Below are 18,404 nucleotides of genomic sequence, written 5' to 3'. Positions count from 1 at the left end.
TAACCTCAGGCACTGTTTATGTGTTTTATTTAATGATAAAAGCGTGTCATGTGACTGTGAATATCATTTAGTGCTCCAGCTTTGTAGCTGTAAAAGCAACACTGGATAATTCACCTCAGATCTTGAAATTAAACAAATTTGTTCAAACTGTGAAGAAACGAGTGTATTCTTTGACAGATTGTTTTAGTTACTCTCTGGTGCCGTGCACTCGCTGAGACTCCGCCCACACGCTGTTCTGATTGGCTGTGCACTTGCTGAGACTCTGTTCTGATTGGCTGTGGGCTTTGATTGATCATCACGCAGTCGCGTCGCGTCCAGTGTGGACAGACAAATTATTTGTCGCTGGAATCTTACCGCATCGCGTCTGGTTAGGACACGAATATCGACAGCAGTTGATCATTTATTTATCTTCATCTTCATCTCGTTCAAAGTCATCGGTTCACCATGATCGTTTTGAATTGCTTAAATTATGATTGAGAAAAAGAAAATACAGTCAAGTCTGCAGCAAGTTTGTCATATCGGCTACATAAAAGTATTATGAGAACATTATAATTGTGTGCTCGGGACACTTAATGGTGAGACTTTTGTTTTTGTCATCAGGCTTTTAAAAATGATGTATAAATTTGGATTAATATTTATCGGCCAATATATCGGTTATAAAGAATCATCGGTTATCGGTATCGGCCAAAATTTCGGTGCATCGCTAATGAATATTTTGATAATTATGGAATATTCTGAAATATATGAATTTATATATGATAATAAAGGAAATTATGCTTATTTATTTGGCATTAAGTTTCCTAAAGAATCACTAGACTAGTTTCATGATCCTCGTGATTTGAGTGACACACAACATGCAACTATTTATGATTATCAAGCATCATTCTTGTGTTTAGCTGTAGCTCTGTTACAGAAGATTGAATTGTGAGCGGCCGTGTCACATTATTGAGCATTAAAATGTCATCATTCATTTGCTAAGACATGTTACCATAAACAAACCCCGTTTCTCCAGAGGTTTTTCCACTTTTAATATTAGTCCCAACTTTTACAGCTCACACATTTAGCTAAAGTATCATAGATTTAACAACGTGGGTCTTGATATTGAAGTCAAATGGACATGTCTCTCTCTTGCAGGCTGGCACGGTGCGGGACTCCATGGCCAAGTCTCTCTACAGCGCTCTTTTTGACTGGATCGTGTTCAGGATCAATCATGCCCTGCTCAACCAGAGGGACTTGGAAGAGTCAGCCAAGGTAAAATCATATTTACGGATGAATCCCAAAATAATGAGAATAGTAAGTGCTGGATGTGAGTCAGCTGACATAAATTACATGACACAGCAGGAATATGAGTTCATCCTGTTTTTCTGTGGCTCTCACTGCTTTAATCTCTAAATTATGGATGGAGACGTTATGTAATGGGATATATTCAGTGCCACTGACTGAGCTCCTGCTGTTGTGTATTCACTAGCGGATTTCTGCTGAACATTATGCTAGTCAAGCCTGAAATAAACTTTATATAAGTGTGTGAACATTCCCGCTAAACAAGCTTGCTTGGTTAAATGCACTGTTGTATTCAGGGCTCAACACTTGTGTTTTTAGAAGCACTTCTGCATGTTTTTAATGTGCCACAATGAAACATGCACAAGTTATGTTTCAACCCAATTTTGGGTCAAATATGGACAAACCCAGCTGCTGGGTTACATTTTTTAATACAATTTTTAACCCAATGTTTGGGTTTGTCCATATTTGACCCACATTTGGGTTGAAACAACCCAGCATTTTTTATTTTGTTTTTTTTTATTTTTGTTGTTGTTTTTTTATTTTTATTTTTTATTTTTCATTTGTTTTCGGCCATGAAACTATTATTTCATTTCAAAACAGGCAATTACTACTAATACTAAAACTAAACTATATACTATCAAAACTATAACTAATACTCGGTAAGTTAATTTGTTTATTAGTTTTCGTATTAATGCTATTGCAATGCTATTGTACTGTAAAATAAAACTATATTTCTACTAAGATTACTGTAATATTTATGACTGTCTTCATTTCTTAATCGTTAAACCATAGAGCTTTTATTTTGGCGGGAAACCTTAAGCTTTCTCATTTGTTGAAAATGAATTTAAACAAGTTTGTTGGCACATGTTGCATTTTCAAATGCACATTATAAGCAACACAACTTTGACGACGAGTTTGTGTGAAGTAGCATTTACAGCGAACCGAGATGTGTGTAAATGAACACCGTGCTTTGATTTTCTTAAGGAAAAAAAAATCTCTCCCAAATAATGCTGCAAACTAAACAGGGAAACCCTCTCATTTGGGACATTACTATAATATTAGAGGTTAAAATGAACAACAAAGCCCAAACTATCATATTCAGCTGCTATTTTATTTATATATATGATAATTACACAAATAAAAACTGCAATGTTTGTATTCAACTCAGTTGCACATAAGGTAGTTTTCATAAACACTTGTCTTCTTGACAAATTTATTCAAGCATACATTAATAATTAACAGTAAATAAGCTCGTGTTTTATAGCTAACTAATGAACTGTGAACATTGGATAACTTTACTGAGGTAAACACAACGTTAAGTTGCACAAGCTGTTTTATTGTCATCTTTCCGCGGTTGAAACAATGATTAAGTGATTACATGAGTCATAATTCATGTAGGTATTTTGTGATGCATCTTTCAACTCACTGAGGCGCTAAAGCGATCCGTTACGACACATTTAATAGCATCAAAATGCCATTATTGTTTGAATTTTGTGATAAAATGGACAGAACTTTTTTTTTTTTACAAATTACGAAGCTTTTTGTGATTGTTGGATGGGAGGCGTTACAAATAATGTTTGATTTAGGGAAAAGGCAGATCTGGCAACCCTGGCTTGAACTACACGTGATTTATTTATTTAGAGCTGCTTTTACATCGCTAGTTTTTAACTGTTAATGCATTATTGTCACGTTAACTTACTCTAAATTCAACACGAGAGACTTTCTTCACACACAGTATGAGTTGCAGTCTGACACGGTTTTACGTCCCCTTTTTAACAGGATATAATCGGCCCTGATCATCAGCTGTTTTTAAACAATAGTGATAATAATTGCTTTTATTTGCTGATAATCGTTACATCGGTGCAGCTCAAGTAATCAGACATAGTTAAAGCACAGCCTTTGGGAATCTGCTCTTATTTGGCACTTGGAGAGTGTTCGTTTTTGACTCTGTAGACAACTAATTATTCACACACGGTAGTCCCACTGTAGATCCCTGATCTTGATGAGCAAGCGTTGACTAAACTGTAGACATATGTGACCCTGGATCACAAAACCAGTCTGGAGTCGCACGGGTATATCTGTGGCAATAGCCAACAATACATTGTATGGGTCAAAATTATCCATTTTTCTTTTATGCCAAAAATCATTAGGATATTAAGTAAAAATCATGTTCCATGAATATATTTTGTAAATTTCCTACCATAAATATATAAAACATGTATTTTTGTGAGTGAATGCAGCACAATCGTGAACATAAATGCACAACTTTAAAGGAGATTTTGTCAATGTTTCCATTTTTTTGCATCCTCAGATTCCAGATATTTAAATAGTCATATCGCGTCCAAATATTGTCATATCCTAACAAACCATGCATCAGTGGAAAGCTTATTTATTCAGCTTTCAGATGATTTATAAATCTCAATTTAAAAAAATTGAGCCATGTGACTGGTTTTGTGGTCCAGGGTCACATATTGTTTGCTAGCTAACACATCTAATTTAATAACTCCGATATTTGAGCTGGATCTCCCCCTACAGTGTTTTACTGCCACAATGACACAATAATACTGTACATTGCCTAGTACTTTTCTGTTCTTAATGCTCCTTGTATCTCATCATTTTTTCAGATCCTGGCCATCGGGGTTCTCGACATCTTTGGCTTTGAAGACTATGAGAACAACAGCTTTGAACAATTCTGCATCAACTTCGCCAACGAGAGACTCCAGCACTATTTCAACCAGCACATCTTTAAGCTGGAGCAGGTGATGTTTTATTTCTTTATTTTTATTATTTGACCATCAGCTTCTCTTCCCCTCACACGACTCAAGGTTCTAGCCTAATAACTGATTTATTACCAGCAAATATGACTCAAGTTATGTTGACTGCACACAGAATAAATGAAGTACACGGATATTGCTTGACTGAATGTTTTCGGGAAAATTTAAAGGTTTGCGATCTTTACATTTGTGCACTTTCAACCTCCATTGGAGTCCATGAATTCCTTTTTATAACCTTTATTTATATAGAGCTTTTTACAATGCAGACCGTTTCAAAGCAGCTTTACAGAGATAACAGGAAAACAATGCAACTAAGTTTGTTTCTAGAAGAAAATAGCGTCACAGTTCAGCTTAAGTAAGCTCAGTGATAGTTCATTTCTGGTGTAAAAAAGTTATTAATTTAGTTAATTTATATACTGTATATATACATTGTCCAGCTCAGTTCAGTTCTCATACAATGGTGTCAATGCAGACAGATCAGTAATATCGTTGAATATCATTGAATCAGCCCTGGTTATGTATTCTACTGATGGAGATTAATGAGAAAATATGTGTTTTTCTTCACTGGTGCTTGCTTTAGACTAACTTCAGGAAGTTTAGGGACCAGAATGTCATAGAAACTTGGACATGGGCAAGTTCTGTGTTTTATGAGAGTAAACAATCCCTGAAAATAATGAAGTTCATCCTACAAAACGAGGGAATTGTAACCATTACTGAAGTCTTTAATAGGTTGGGTTGATGGACGCCTCAGGCTGTGTGATCATGTGAGGTAGTTTCGCACAAAATAAACCGTTTGATAATGAGACAATAAAAAGGTCCAAACTCAGACAAAGAATTGTGTCTCTGTAATAATGTGTGTTTTCTCAATGAGGTCGTTCTTCCAGGATGACTAAAGAGGCAACCAATTACGGTAATGACAGCCTGTCAAAGCCGTGCCTTCGTGACGCACCTCAAACTACATGCTTGCTCAGAGAGGGTTTGTTAGTTTAGGTTTCTAGTCAGTCCAGAGTCCAGATTTGATAAACTAACTGTGACAGATTTGCTTGCACAAGGTACACTTATCAACATAAATCACACACTGTCATAGGACGTGTCACTTTATGCAGATGTGTAAATAACAGACTATCACTTGTGGGTTTAGCACTTCTTGTGACGAATAGTGTGGTCAAATCTGCTTAATTCTATAATATACTTGTAGTTTAGAAGTTGTTTAATGCATGCTGGTTTGCTTGATGATACTGTAACTACATCTTTTTTTAGTGCCATCAAACAATCGGTGTTTACATGACGTCATTTACCCATGACTCCATTAATATAGTGCAACATGACGTAATTTGCTCTCTATTTTCTGACTCTCAATTTCTCCATTGGAACATACATTTTTATGATAACCTGTAAACCTTTAAAGACAGCCTTGCTGTGAGCTATACGGTTGTTAATCGATGGTATTTGCTTCTATTGAACCCTTCAGCCTGCGTTATTTCAGCTTATATTTCATGTTTAACAGTGGAATTTGTGGTGAAAACTACATTACCCATAATGCTGTGCAGAAAATTCCACCAATCACAGAATTGCCACAAGCAAGAGGTCTTTAGCTCCGCCCACTCCTATGCACTCAAAATACTTGAATATTTGTGTGTATATAATGAGTAGTTTTATATTTCTCCATTGTTTGTAATTCCGTTATGCTGTCCGCAATGCTTCATGGGATTGTTGTTCTTTCCCCTCACTAAAGCCATAAGTTCACAGTCTTAAGTTGTACCTTTGTATTGTTATCTTATTATCAAATACTTTTTTTGATACTGTTTTGATTCACCTCGTAGCTGGTTGGCTGATTCCATGGCTTATGATGCTTTAAATCTCTATAGGAGAAATTAATGGAAAAAATACTTCTGGAACTAGCACAGCTGAAACATTGCAAGAAAGAGTCAGTATTGCATGATATAAAGTCACAATTGCGAGTTATATCGTCAGAATTGTGATAGTCGCAATTTTGAGAAAAAGTCAGTATTGCATGATGTAAAGTCGCAATTGCGAGAAATAAAGTCAGAATTGCGTGATATAAAGTCGCAATTGCGAGAAATAGTCAGAATTGCGTGATATAAAGTCGCAATTACGAGGAATAAAGTCAGTATTGCATGATGTAAAGTCGCAATTGCGAGAAATAAAGTCAGAATTGCGTGATATAAAGTCGCAATTACGAGAAATAGTCAGAATTGCGTGATATAAAGTCGCAATTGCGAGTTATAATGTCAGAATTGTGATATAGAGTCGCAATTACGAGAAATAAAGTCAGTATTGCATGATATTAAGTCGCAATTGTGAGTTATAACGTCAGAATTGTGATATACTGTATAGTCGCAATTGCGTGATATTAAGTCAGTATTGCATGATATAAAGTCGCAATTGCGTGATATTAAGTCAGTATTGCATGATATAAAGTCGCAATTGCGTGATATTAAGTCAGTAATGCATGATATAAAGTCGCAATTGCGTGATATAAAGTCGCAATTGCGAGAAATAAAGTCAGAATTGCATGATATAAAGTCGCAATTGCGTGATATTAAGTCAGAATTGCATGATATAAAGTCGCAATTGCGTGATATTAAGTCAGAATTGCATGATATAAAGTCGCAATTGCGAGAAATAAAGTCAGAATTGCGTGATATAAAGTCGCAATTAAGAGAAATAGTCAGAATTGCGTGATATAAAGTCGCAATTGCGAGTTATAACGTCAGAATTGTGATATATAAAGTCGCAATTTTGAGAAAAAGTCAGTATTGCATAATATAAAGTCGCAATTGCGAGTTATAACGTCAGAATTGTGATATGAAGTCGCAATTGCGTGATATTAAGTCAGAATTGCATGATATAAAGTCGCAATTGCGTGATATTAAGTCAGTATTGCATGATATAAAGTCGCAATTGCGTGATATTAAGTCAGAATTGCATGATATAAAGTCGCAATTGCGAGAAATAAAGTCAGAATTGCGTGATATAAAGTCGCAATTAAGAGAAATAGTCAGAATTGCGTGATATAAAGTCGCAATTGCGAGTTATAACGTCAGAATTGTGATATATAAAGTCGCAATTTTGAGAAAAAGTCAGTATTGCATAATATAAAGTCGCAATTGCGAGTTATAACGTCAGAATTGTGATATGAAGTCGCAATTACGAGAAATAAAGTCAGTATTGCATGATATAAAGCCGCAATTGCGAGAAATAGTCAGAATTGCGTGATATAAAGTCGTAATTGCGAGTTATAACGTCAGAATTGTGATATATAAAGTTTAAATTCTGACTTTATAACACGCAATTGCGAGTTTATGTCTCACTCTGAGAAAATTATCTTTTAAAATGTTTTATTCTGTGGTGGAAACGAGCTTTCCTAACAGACACGTGGCATTTACAGCTCAAGTGAAAAATCATAACTGATGTATTTTATGGCATAGAGTAAAACATGAAAAATATCTTGAGCTTGTGTTCACCTCTTTCATTTAACCAAAAACCCATCGACTTCAGGATGATGGAACCAAAAACACTAAAATGTTAACTTATTTCCGGGTTTTGGCCTACGGAAAATGTGTAATCACGGTATGGCGATCTCAGTCTGACCCCACATTGAGGGATTCTGGGTAATTTTGTTAAAAGGATTTTTGATGTTCTTGTTAATGGCACTTTTGACGGGATTCATTCCCATTGCCACAACAGTTTTGCTGTTTGTTCCTTGATAAAAGTGCAGGAATTTCACTGCGTCTGCCAAGTTCCACGCTTTAATTGCTCTACGAGTTGGAAACTCTTGGATTCAGATGTCAGGAATGAATTCACATCCTGAGTTTGCTGCCAAGTATGCCGTGTGGTAATGTTTAATATAGACCATACCCGGGTTATCTACACAAAACATGCAGGGTGCAGATTCATAATTTATGACCATTAGTTAATGTTCGACTGAGAAAATGTTTAACTTGCATTAGTTAAGATTGTTTTCCTGAATTGAGCTACAGTTGTAGTATTTGTACTAGTAGTAGACGTAGGATAGTGTTAGATTATAGGTAGGAAAACAAAGCCTTTCTTGGCATACTTGCCATCTGATGCCCATAAATACAGGCACGCTGGAGCCAGACACAGCACCACACATGCTTTCATTAGTCTATTAATGTTCAATGGTTCAATGTGCCGTTTATGGAGATGCTGTAAATGGATTTGATTTGATTTGGAGGCTATTTGAGTGCATTTCTCTTATCAGCCAAACAGAGTGCATGTGGTTTCTGAAGTGCTTCAGATGAGGGTTAGATCACAATTATACAAGCATTAGTTACAATTGCTCATACTGTGGGTTGAGGATTTGAACAAACCCATTGCTGTAAGTACTAAACTTTGGCATGTAGCACAGATATATATATCATAATGAACAGACATTCATGAGCTTAAAGGTCCTGTTCTTCATGATCCCATTTTTTAAACTTTAGCTAGTGTGTAATGTTGCTGTTAGAGCATAAATAATACCTGTAAAATTATAAAGCTCAAAGTTCAATGCCAACGAGATATTTGATTTAACAGAAGTCCCCTTTCAAAGCCGACAGCGAACGGCCGGTTCGGACTACATCCTCTACTTCCTGCTTTACTGACGTCACTAGAACAGTTTTTTGACTAACCTCTGCACACAGGAATACACAAAAAAAAGGGGGCGTGGTCTTGTCCTACAGAGAAGAGGAAGAGTTGCTTTTGTAGAGTGTGTGTCGTCGAGACGCTGGTATTTTCATCCCGGAGTCAAATCACCTTTGTTTGGCCATGTTCACAATAACACTGAGCGCATGCATCTCCACGTTATGGTAAGAGGCGTGACCTTTCCGGGCAACGTGCGCTAAGCTGCTGTCCAATCACAACACAGGAACCGCTGGCACAATCAGAACTCGTTACGTATTTCTGAAGGAGGGACTTCATAGAACAAGGAAGTCATCAGCCCGTTTTTCAGCGGTATACAGATAAGTACATTTTGTGAAAAATACAGTTTTTTTTTTACACGCGAAACATGAACATGTTATATTGCACACTGTGTGTAAAGCTTCAAAAACACAGGAAAAACGGGACCTTTTTCAGACTGATAACATCTTATCTCTGAAAAAAGAATAGTCAATCTTCATCAAACTTCGCCTGCATTAATAGGATTATACTGTACAGGTACAACTCGAAAAATGTGAATATGGTGCAAAAGTTCAGTAATTCAACTTAAAAGGTGAAACTAATATATTATATAGACTCATTACATGTAACGTGAGATATTTCAAGCGTGTATTTGTTATAATTTTGATGATTATGGCTTTCTATGAAAACCTTTTCACAATATGCTAATTTTGAATTTGGGGTTTTCATAATCTGTAAGACATAATCATCAAAATTATAACAAATAAAGGCTTGAAATATCTCACTTTGAATGTAATGAGTCTATATAATATATTAGTTTCACCTTTTAAGTTGAATTACTGAACTTTTGCACCATATTCACATTTTTTGAGGTTTCACCTGTAGACCATATTATTATCATGCTGAAAAATCTTCAGTCAAAAGCTTTCTTGTAATTCTAATCCGCTCTTCTGTATTTGTATGAGAAGTGTAGATCATCTGCTTTGTTCTGCTGATTTTATACTTTTGCTGTTTAATGTGCAAACAGGAGGAGAGAGATTCCACTGATTGTATGAAACCCGACTGGGATTACATCCTTTATTGTTTCATTTACTTTCCCAGCGATCCAAGGAAACAGTTGAGGAGAAAAAAAGCTACAAAATGTTAAGAATGTCTTTCATATTATTAAACCGCAAAGACCATGAAACCTCGGACCGGCGAAAAGGAAGTCTCCTCTAGAGGAACATGAAAACACTTTGCAGGGCTGTTGTTGTTTTGTTGTTCTGGTCGCGGGCCAAAAATGAATTACCCGTGTAGTTATAACAAGTTTTGTGAGATGTTCGTTCTCATGTTACTCTGCTAGTGATAAACATTCTGGAACATAAAAGACACAACATTATGACACAAGTTTCCATAGTCATGAAAACCTGAAAACATCAGCAAATTTTAATGGCGACCTATTATTCCCTTTTTCAACGTTTTTTTTCTTCTTCTAGAACAAGTTTTAATGTTTGAATGTTGATTATTTTCCTCATATTCTCCATCATTGCAGCTCCTCTCTTCCCAGTCTGTCAGTAACGCTCTGTTTACTTCCTGTCTCTTTGAAGCCCCTCCTTCTTAAAAACACCCTGTGTTCTGATTGGCCGGCTGGATCAGTGTGTTGTGATTGGTCGAGCGGGTTTGGGAAACGTCCCGCCCCTTACCATAACCACCAGTTTCAACACACTACTAACTAACTCATCCAGGCCCCGCCCCTTTATTCTGCACATTAATTATTTAAATGAGGAATATTGTGACGTGTTCGTTCCCGGAAGAAAACTCAAGACTACAATGGAGGCGTTTCAGGAGTTCAGAAACACTGACACTGATATAGAGAATAACTCCCGCTGGAGGGACCTTGAATCTTTGCTGAGCTTTTTCATGTTCAGACAGCAACAATACACACTTAAGAATGTAAAAAAGCATAATAGGACCACTTTAAAACTGGAATGAAACCTTAAACAACCAGGAAATCTGTAATTGTCAATCTTTGTTGACTCCTCCTCATAATTATTGATTTTAAGTGTTGACTGTTTTGCATTTCTTATAGGAAGAGTACCGAGCAGAAGGCATTGCCTGGCATAACATTGATTACATCGATAACACCGGCTGCATAAACCTCATCAGCAAGAAGCCCACAGCACTGCTCCACCTACTGGACGAGGAGTGCAAGTACGTCTGACCTTTCACACTGCAAACAATGGAAGCATGAGATTAAAGTACTGTATCATTTATTACGGCTAGTCAGACCAACATGCAATCTCTGAATGTAAATATACTTCAATGTTTTATCTGTAAATCAAATAAAACTAAAATATCGGATTACGGTAGTGCCCTAAAAAACAAGAGTTAGGTTCTCTCTGCCTATGCTGGGCGTACACCAAAGGATTTTCACAGTCCCAGACTAAAGACCGGCAGTCTTTAGGAATCTTACTGAAGTCTCGGCGCGCTCCCGTCGTCTCGATCGTTAAATGTGAGGGGATAATCTGCAGTCGGCGACCCGATTTATGCCAGTCTTTCTCTAGTCTTTCATATCAAACATGTTTGATATTATCGCAAGTCCTAGCGTAGTCATAGTGACGTAAAACAATCAACAACCAATAAATTTGTTCTCAGAAAACCGGAAACAGGAAGCCATCAGTCACAACAAAGAAACATGTCGACGGACGTGGAAACACAACGAGCGCCAAGTAGGCGAAAATGGACCGTGGATAAAGAGGAGCGCGTTGTCGAGCACGCAAATGCGTCTCTAGCACGCTGCGCAGTGTCTTTATCGTGCAATTTATACGCGAAAATGAGATTTTACGTGGATATGATATGCAGTTTTGCGCGTGCATATGATACGCACTTTATTGCGTGATATACACACGCACCCCACACCACTAATCCTACCCAAGCGTACACACACCCCACCCTAAACCTACCCATGTGCTATCCATGTGTATACTATGCACGTAAAAACTAATTTTCGCGTATATATTACACGATAAACACACTGCGTGCTGTATCTATACAGATTTGGTGTGATCGGGTTGGGGCAGAGCAGCCGTGTCTTTTTGATGTAAACTGCCATTTATACCACGACAGAGTGGAAAAAGAAAAGAAGTGGACCGATATTGCCGAAGCCATCGACATGCCTGCATTTAAAATTATACCCTTTCAAGACATTTATTTCAAACTATTGTTCTCATCATATAATGATAGGCTATAGATTCATAACCCCCATACAGTCATGTGAAAAAGGTAGGTCATCCCATTAAATAGTCAACTCTTTATTAAGAGATGTTCACATAACAATGTCTAATTTGAATTTTTTCCTGGAAAAGAAAGTGATTTATTGTAATTAAACAATATAAATAAACATATTTTTACTCATCAAACAAAAAATATGCATAAAAATGCCTATTTGAATGGAGGAAAAAATTTGTTGTCTTGTAAATAGTGTCACTACAAGATTCAGTGTTTGTAAAATCTTTAGTCTGAGACTGTGAGTCTGTGAAACCAAGTCTTTAGATGTGAGCTGATAATCCTACAAAGTCTTTTCTAAATCTTTTTAAAGTCTTTAGGTGTACAGAAGGCATAAAATAGCGGGAAACCTGACTCTCCACATCAGTGTTCCTCATAGCTCAAGTCTCTAATGTCTCATTCGAGCTCTTCCTGTTGCGTTTTCTGAAGTTTTGGCAGTCGTTCTCCTCAAGACTACAGGAACTGCACGGGTTTATAATACACTGTCTGCAGAACATCAGTCATGCTCCCTAGATGACCACTTTCACTCTCCGCTTCTCACTTGTGGACCTCAGCAAACGTCCAAAGGGGAAAAAGAGCTTAAATTTTAAAAAATGTAAACATCTGTGATTTCCAGATTACAGGAGTTGCGATGTCAAGCAAGTAGGGATCATAGTAGTTTGATCAGCCGTACGGACAGGGTCCTGCGATTTCGCGGATTAACTGGAAAGTTTAACCATCATAGAGTAAAAAAAGTGTATTTTCTCCATAGGAACATTAGTTTTTACGATAACCTATAAACCTTTAAAGATAGCCTTGCTGTGAGCTATGAGGTTGTTAATCGATGTTATTTGCTTCTATTGAACCCTCAGCCTGCGTTACTTCAGTAATTCAACTTAAAAGGTGAAACTAATATATTATATAGACTCATTACATGCAAAGTGAGATATTTCAAGCCTTTATTTGTTATAATTTTGATGATTATGGCTTACAGCTTATGAAAACCCCAAATTCAAAATTAGTATATTGTTAAAAGGTTTTCATAAGCTGTACGCCATAATCATCAAAATTATAATAAATAAAGGCTTGAAATATCTCACTTTGCATGTAATGAGTCTATATAATATTATTAGTTTCACCTTTTAAGTTGAATTACTAAAATAAATGAACTTTTGCACAATATTTTAATATTTCGAGATTCACCTGTATATTTTATACTTTTATATCGGTTATATAGTTATATAGTTGTCAGTCCTGTCAGTTTGAAAACTCATAAGCATTCAAGTGCACATACGTGCATAAGAGAATAGCAAATTATGTCAAAATGGCCGTCTCAGCGAGTATCCTCATACACAGTTATGTCTTAAGTGAATGTAAACAAGTGAGAAAGAAAACCGATGTGTATCAGTATATTGGATCCGTGCAGTCGGTCTTAAAGTGACAGTAGCCTAATATTCCTGCTTCAGTCATTAATGTTCATCAAACAACAAAAGACAAATACAAAATCACTTTTGTAGCTTTAACAAAGATTTATTATATTTAATTAATACAGCCATTTGTTTATTATTTTCTATGCTGATTCACTCGCCTACAAAATCATTTTAGAATGATTAACTCTTTCCGAATAGAGCTAATGAAGTAATCTGGAGAAATCGTTTTCATATCGCAATTTATAAAGCGGTTAGTTCCAGTCCTTGATTCTGATTGGTCAATAGCTGTGTTTCATTCAGGATAAAACACGACTATGACCGCTTCACCCCACGGTTCTGTGTATCACTACACAACACCCCTAGCAACCGCTCTTAGCAACGTAAACACATGTTTGATCTCATTAATATTGTTAATTGAAGCTTATAGAGTATTGTGAGAGATTAAGCGAGTGTACCTGCATTTACAGTAGATAAAGCATTCTCCTTCAGGTCAGTCCTATATTCATAACAAAAGTTTGAATGTCCGCTGCCATATCTTGTCTTTTTAACAGTTAAGGGGTTTCCCCGTGCCGTTAGTCATTCTGTCAGTGTCGTCTTCCTTCTCCGTGATCACAAGTTTGAGTCCTTTCAATGTAAAAGTCTCCTCTACTGACTGACTCGCTCATAAACACAGTCTGTGTCTCCATCTATTGGCGAAATAATGTATGTAACTTCTGTTGCTGTTTACGGTCAGGGACTATTTTTTCCAGCGGAAGGAAGGCTTTTAGTGATTTTACTTCATGAAAGTTGCATAGATGTTTTTACTTTAATATTTGCATTGTGTGGTAACCGTTCAGCCTCTCGTACCTTATTGCTCACATATATTGCAGAAAACCTCTATTTGCTCTAATGCACTCTCTCTATACGTTACAGCTTTCCTCAGGCCACCAATCAGACGCTCCTGGACAAGTTCAAGCGTCAGCATGAGCGAAACGACTATATTGAGTTTCCTGCAGTCATGGAGCCGGCCTTCATCATTAAACACTACGCAGGAAAAGTCAAATATGGAGTGAAGGTCAGTGCTACACACAGGCCTCACAGGAGCTTTGCTATAGGGATGATTCGCCCTACTATGAGTTTGTTTACCATCGAAATTACTTTGAAGCTGTTATATTAAGGTACAATTCTTGCATAGTGTGCCTTTAAATCTGCATATAGCGCGGGAATTGAAGATCGAATTTGAAAACGCATTTATGTGACCAGGTGTAAATGAAATGGTTTTGATTCATCCGATCTGAGAAAACACTTGAAGTGGCCCTGACGAAGATGATGATCCAGCAATATTACACACTGCTTGATTACTACTAATTACCGTGTCTTTCTATGCCAGAAACACTAAGAGTGTGCGGCTCCTAATTCTGCACATTCTTCCAACATTGAGTCATCTCTCTTGTTGATGCATGGTTGGTGTTGTTTGACCTCTACTGTTTATAAAGAGGGTGTGATGCCTTGGTCACATGACTCTTTCTTTATAGTGTGTAATGAGTAACTCTGTTTGTCGCTCGTGGCACCATAAACGTGACAGTAATGAGTAACTGTGTGTGAAGTCCCAGCATCCCTCAGTCCTGGCCCTCGGGCGGTTTATGTTAACACATCAAGGTCTGGAAATGATGCATTCAAACGTTTGGGATCGGTAAAACTTTTAATGTTTTTAAAAGAAGTCTCTTCTGCTCACCAAGGCTGCATTTATTTGGTTAAAAATACCAAACAAAATAAAACGGTAATATTTTGAAATATTATTACAATTTAAAATGACTATTTTCTATTTTAATATATTTAAAAATGTTATTTATTCCTGTGATGCAAAGCAGAATTACTTTATCATCATTACTCCAGTCTTCAGTGTCACATGATCCTTCAGAAATCATAATAATATTATGATTTGCTACTCAAGAAACATTCATTATTATTATTATTATTATTATCAATGTTGAAAACAGTTGTGTACAATTTTTTCAGGATTCTTTAATGAATAAGAAAGTTCAAAAGAACAGCATTTATATGAAAAAGAAAGCTTCTGTAACATTAAACACTAAACTACCATTCGAAATGTTTGGGGATGCATTAAATATATTACAATTTACAGTAAATACATTTTTATGTTACAAAAGATTCTTTTTAAAATAAATGAAATGGAACATTCTATTCATCCAAGAATCCTGAAAAAATAAATTGTTTTTTTTAACATTGATAATAATAATGAATGCTTTTTTTTTTTTCAAATCCACATATTATTATGATTTCTGAAGGATCATGTGACACTGAAGACTGGAGTAATGATGCTGAAAAAAAATTCAGCTTTGATCACAGAAATAAATTATATTTTAAAATATATTAAAATATAATATTTATTTTTTTAAATTGTCATATGTCACAATATTACAGTTAAAATTTTTTTTATATATATATATATATATATATATATATATATATATATCAAATAAATGCAGCCTTGGCGAGCAGAACATATATTTTTTTATAAACATTAAAAATCGTACCGATCCCAAACCTTTGAAAGGCAATTTATATCAAACATTCTGACTTCAATATTAGGTACAATCCACGTTGGCTTTTACCCAAGATGTCCCTGAGGTCATAACATACAATTTGACAAGCAACAATCATAAAAGAAAGAAAACAATGTCACCGTGTAAACCCGGCTTAAGTTTGGCAGAGTTTGATAGTCATGAGTAGCTAAACCTCTTATTTACAATATAAAGCCTTTGTTCATGCGTTACATAATAGTCTCGCTCTCTCTTCACTGATGTTTCTCTGGCGTCATGAGTGATAGAGCCGATTCAGTGTTTATATATATATATATATATGTATATGTGTGACCCTGGATCACAAACCCAGTCTGGAGCCGCACGGGTATATCTGTGGCAATATCCAACTATACATTGTATGGGTCAAAATTATCCATTTTTCTTTTATGCCAAAAATCATTAGGTTATTAAGTAAAGATCATGTTCCATGAAGATATTTAGTAAATTTCCTACCGTAAATATATAAAACATGTATTTTTATGAGTGAATGCAGCACAATCGTGAACATAAATGCACAACTTTAAAGGAGATTTTCTCAATGTTTTGATTTTTTTGCATCCTCAGATTCCAGATTTTCTAATAGTCATATCTCGGCCAAATATTGTCCTATCCTAACAAACCATACATCAATGGAAAGCTTATTTATTCAATTTCAAAATTGTGACCCATGTGACTGGTTTTGTGGTCCAGGGTCACATACAGGTGAAAGTCGAAAAATTTGAATATCGGTCAAAAGTTAATTTATTTCAGTAATTCAACTTAAAAGGTGAAACTAATATATTATATAGACTCATTACATGCAAAGTGAGATATTTCAAGCCTTTATTTGTTATAATTTTGATGATTATGGCTTACAGCTTATGCAAACTTTTTCACAATATTCTAATTTTGAATTTGGGGTTTTCATAAGCTGTAAGCCATAAATTATAAACAAAGGCTTGAAATATCTCACTTTACATGTAATGAGTCTATATAATATATTAGTTTCACATTTTAAGTTGAATTACTGAAATAAATGAACTTTTGCACCATATTTTCACCTGTATATATGGAGCTCGCTCTCTTTCTTCACTGATGTTTCTATGAGTTTTCTGACCGTGTTTGTCCCGCAGGACTTCAGAGAGAAGAACACGGACCACATGCGGCCCGACATCGTTGCGCTCCTCAAGAGCAGCAAGAACGCCTTCATCTGTGGGCTGATCGGGATCGACCCGGTGGCCACCTTCCGCTGGGCCGTTCTCAGGGCCTATTTCAGAGCCATGGTGGCCTTCAGGGACGCTGGGAAGAGACATGTGGACAAACGCAGCGGTGAGTCCAGCTAAACCCTTACACGCACTTTATTCCTGGTCATGTGCTTGTAGGTTTTACTAGGGCTGGGTAAAAAAATCTCGATTTTAATCGATTCTCATTTATACGAACTGATTTTTAAATCCCAAGAATCGATTAGGCTAGTCGTCCTGTTTTCAGTCGATGAATGATCGGGACATTGTAGCGCGCTTCCCATCCAATAAATCACAATAATCTTTGTGCTTTGTTTTCCATAAGCTAATTAAAAAACATAAATACCGTTTTGGCGCGGTGGCGTGAGATTGCTCTGGCACATGATCTTCTCTTCCGCCTTAATAATACCAATTACAGCGCCAAATAAACATGAATGAGCGTCTGAAACTGTGTTAAAAGATAGAGTACAACTTATCGAAATTTGTATCATGTCACATGGATTCGCTCAATCAGTGTTTCAACCGTAGAAAGACGTCAGTACATGTCATCTAATGTCACATTTACCTCAGAAAAACCATATCCAGTGACCATAAACTCGTTAGTCCGCTAGATAAGAGGAGCATTTTGCTAAATATATGCACCATATTACATATTCATTATAATGTTTAATGTTCTGCAATATTTAATGCATGTTTGTATAAATCTGGCAAGTTTTTATGACAGCCACCATGTACATGTTTATATTTAATATAACTTTATTATTATAAAAATAAATAAGTGTAATTTAAGTGTTTGTATACAAATCTTGAGAAAATCCAAAATTATAAATATTGAATCGAATCGAACTGAGAAATATATATATATATATATATAATATATATATATATATATATATATATATATATAGTTGACTACTGTATATACATTATATATAAATAAATAAAAAATATATAGATATAGTTGACTACTGTATATATATATATATATATATACACACATACAGTAGTCAACTATATCTATATATATATATTTTTTATTTATTTATATATAATGTATATACAGTAGTCAACTATATCTATCTATCTATATATTTTTTATTTTATTTATATATATAATGTATATACAGTAGTCAGCTATATCTATTTATATATATATATATATATATATATATATATATATATATATATTTGTCAACAATATATACACATACAGTAGTCAACTATGTT

The 18,404-nt window shown here is 35.6% G+C and overlaps 1 protein-coding gene across 4 annotated transcripts in view; it reads left to right on the top strand.

Annotated features, from left to right (window-relative positions):
* The window catches only part of myo9aa (myosin IXAa), a 184,030-nt gene that overhangs the window by 104,385 nt on the left and 61,241 nt on the right, over window positions 1-18,404 (top strand). For all 4 annotated transcript variants that reach the window (XM_079598576.1, XM_079598578.1, XM_079598577.1 and 1 more), the window contains exons 10-14: window positions 1,135-1,251; window positions 3,906-4,040; window positions 10,768-10,889; window positions 14,285-14,426; window positions 17,070-17,265. In XM_079598576.1, coding sequence (XP_079454702.1) covers window positions 1,135-1,251; window positions 3,906-4,040; window positions 10,768-10,889; window positions 14,285-14,426; window positions 17,070-17,265 — 712 coding nt within the window. The remainder of the gene's footprint in view (window positions 1-1,134; window positions 1,252-3,905; window positions 4,041-10,767; window positions 10,890-14,284; window positions 14,427-17,069; window positions 17,266-18,404) is intronic.

The sequence above is a fragment of the Phoxinus phoxinus genome (genome assembly GCF_949152265.1).
Source record: "Phoxinus phoxinus genome assembly, chromosome: 2".
Taxonomy (NCBI): domain Eukaryota; kingdom Metazoa; phylum Chordata; class Actinopteri; order Cypriniformes; family Leuciscidae; genus Phoxinus; species Phoxinus phoxinus.
Note: the sequence above shows the minus strand (reverse complement) of the source record. Positions and strands in the feature narration are given on the sequence as shown.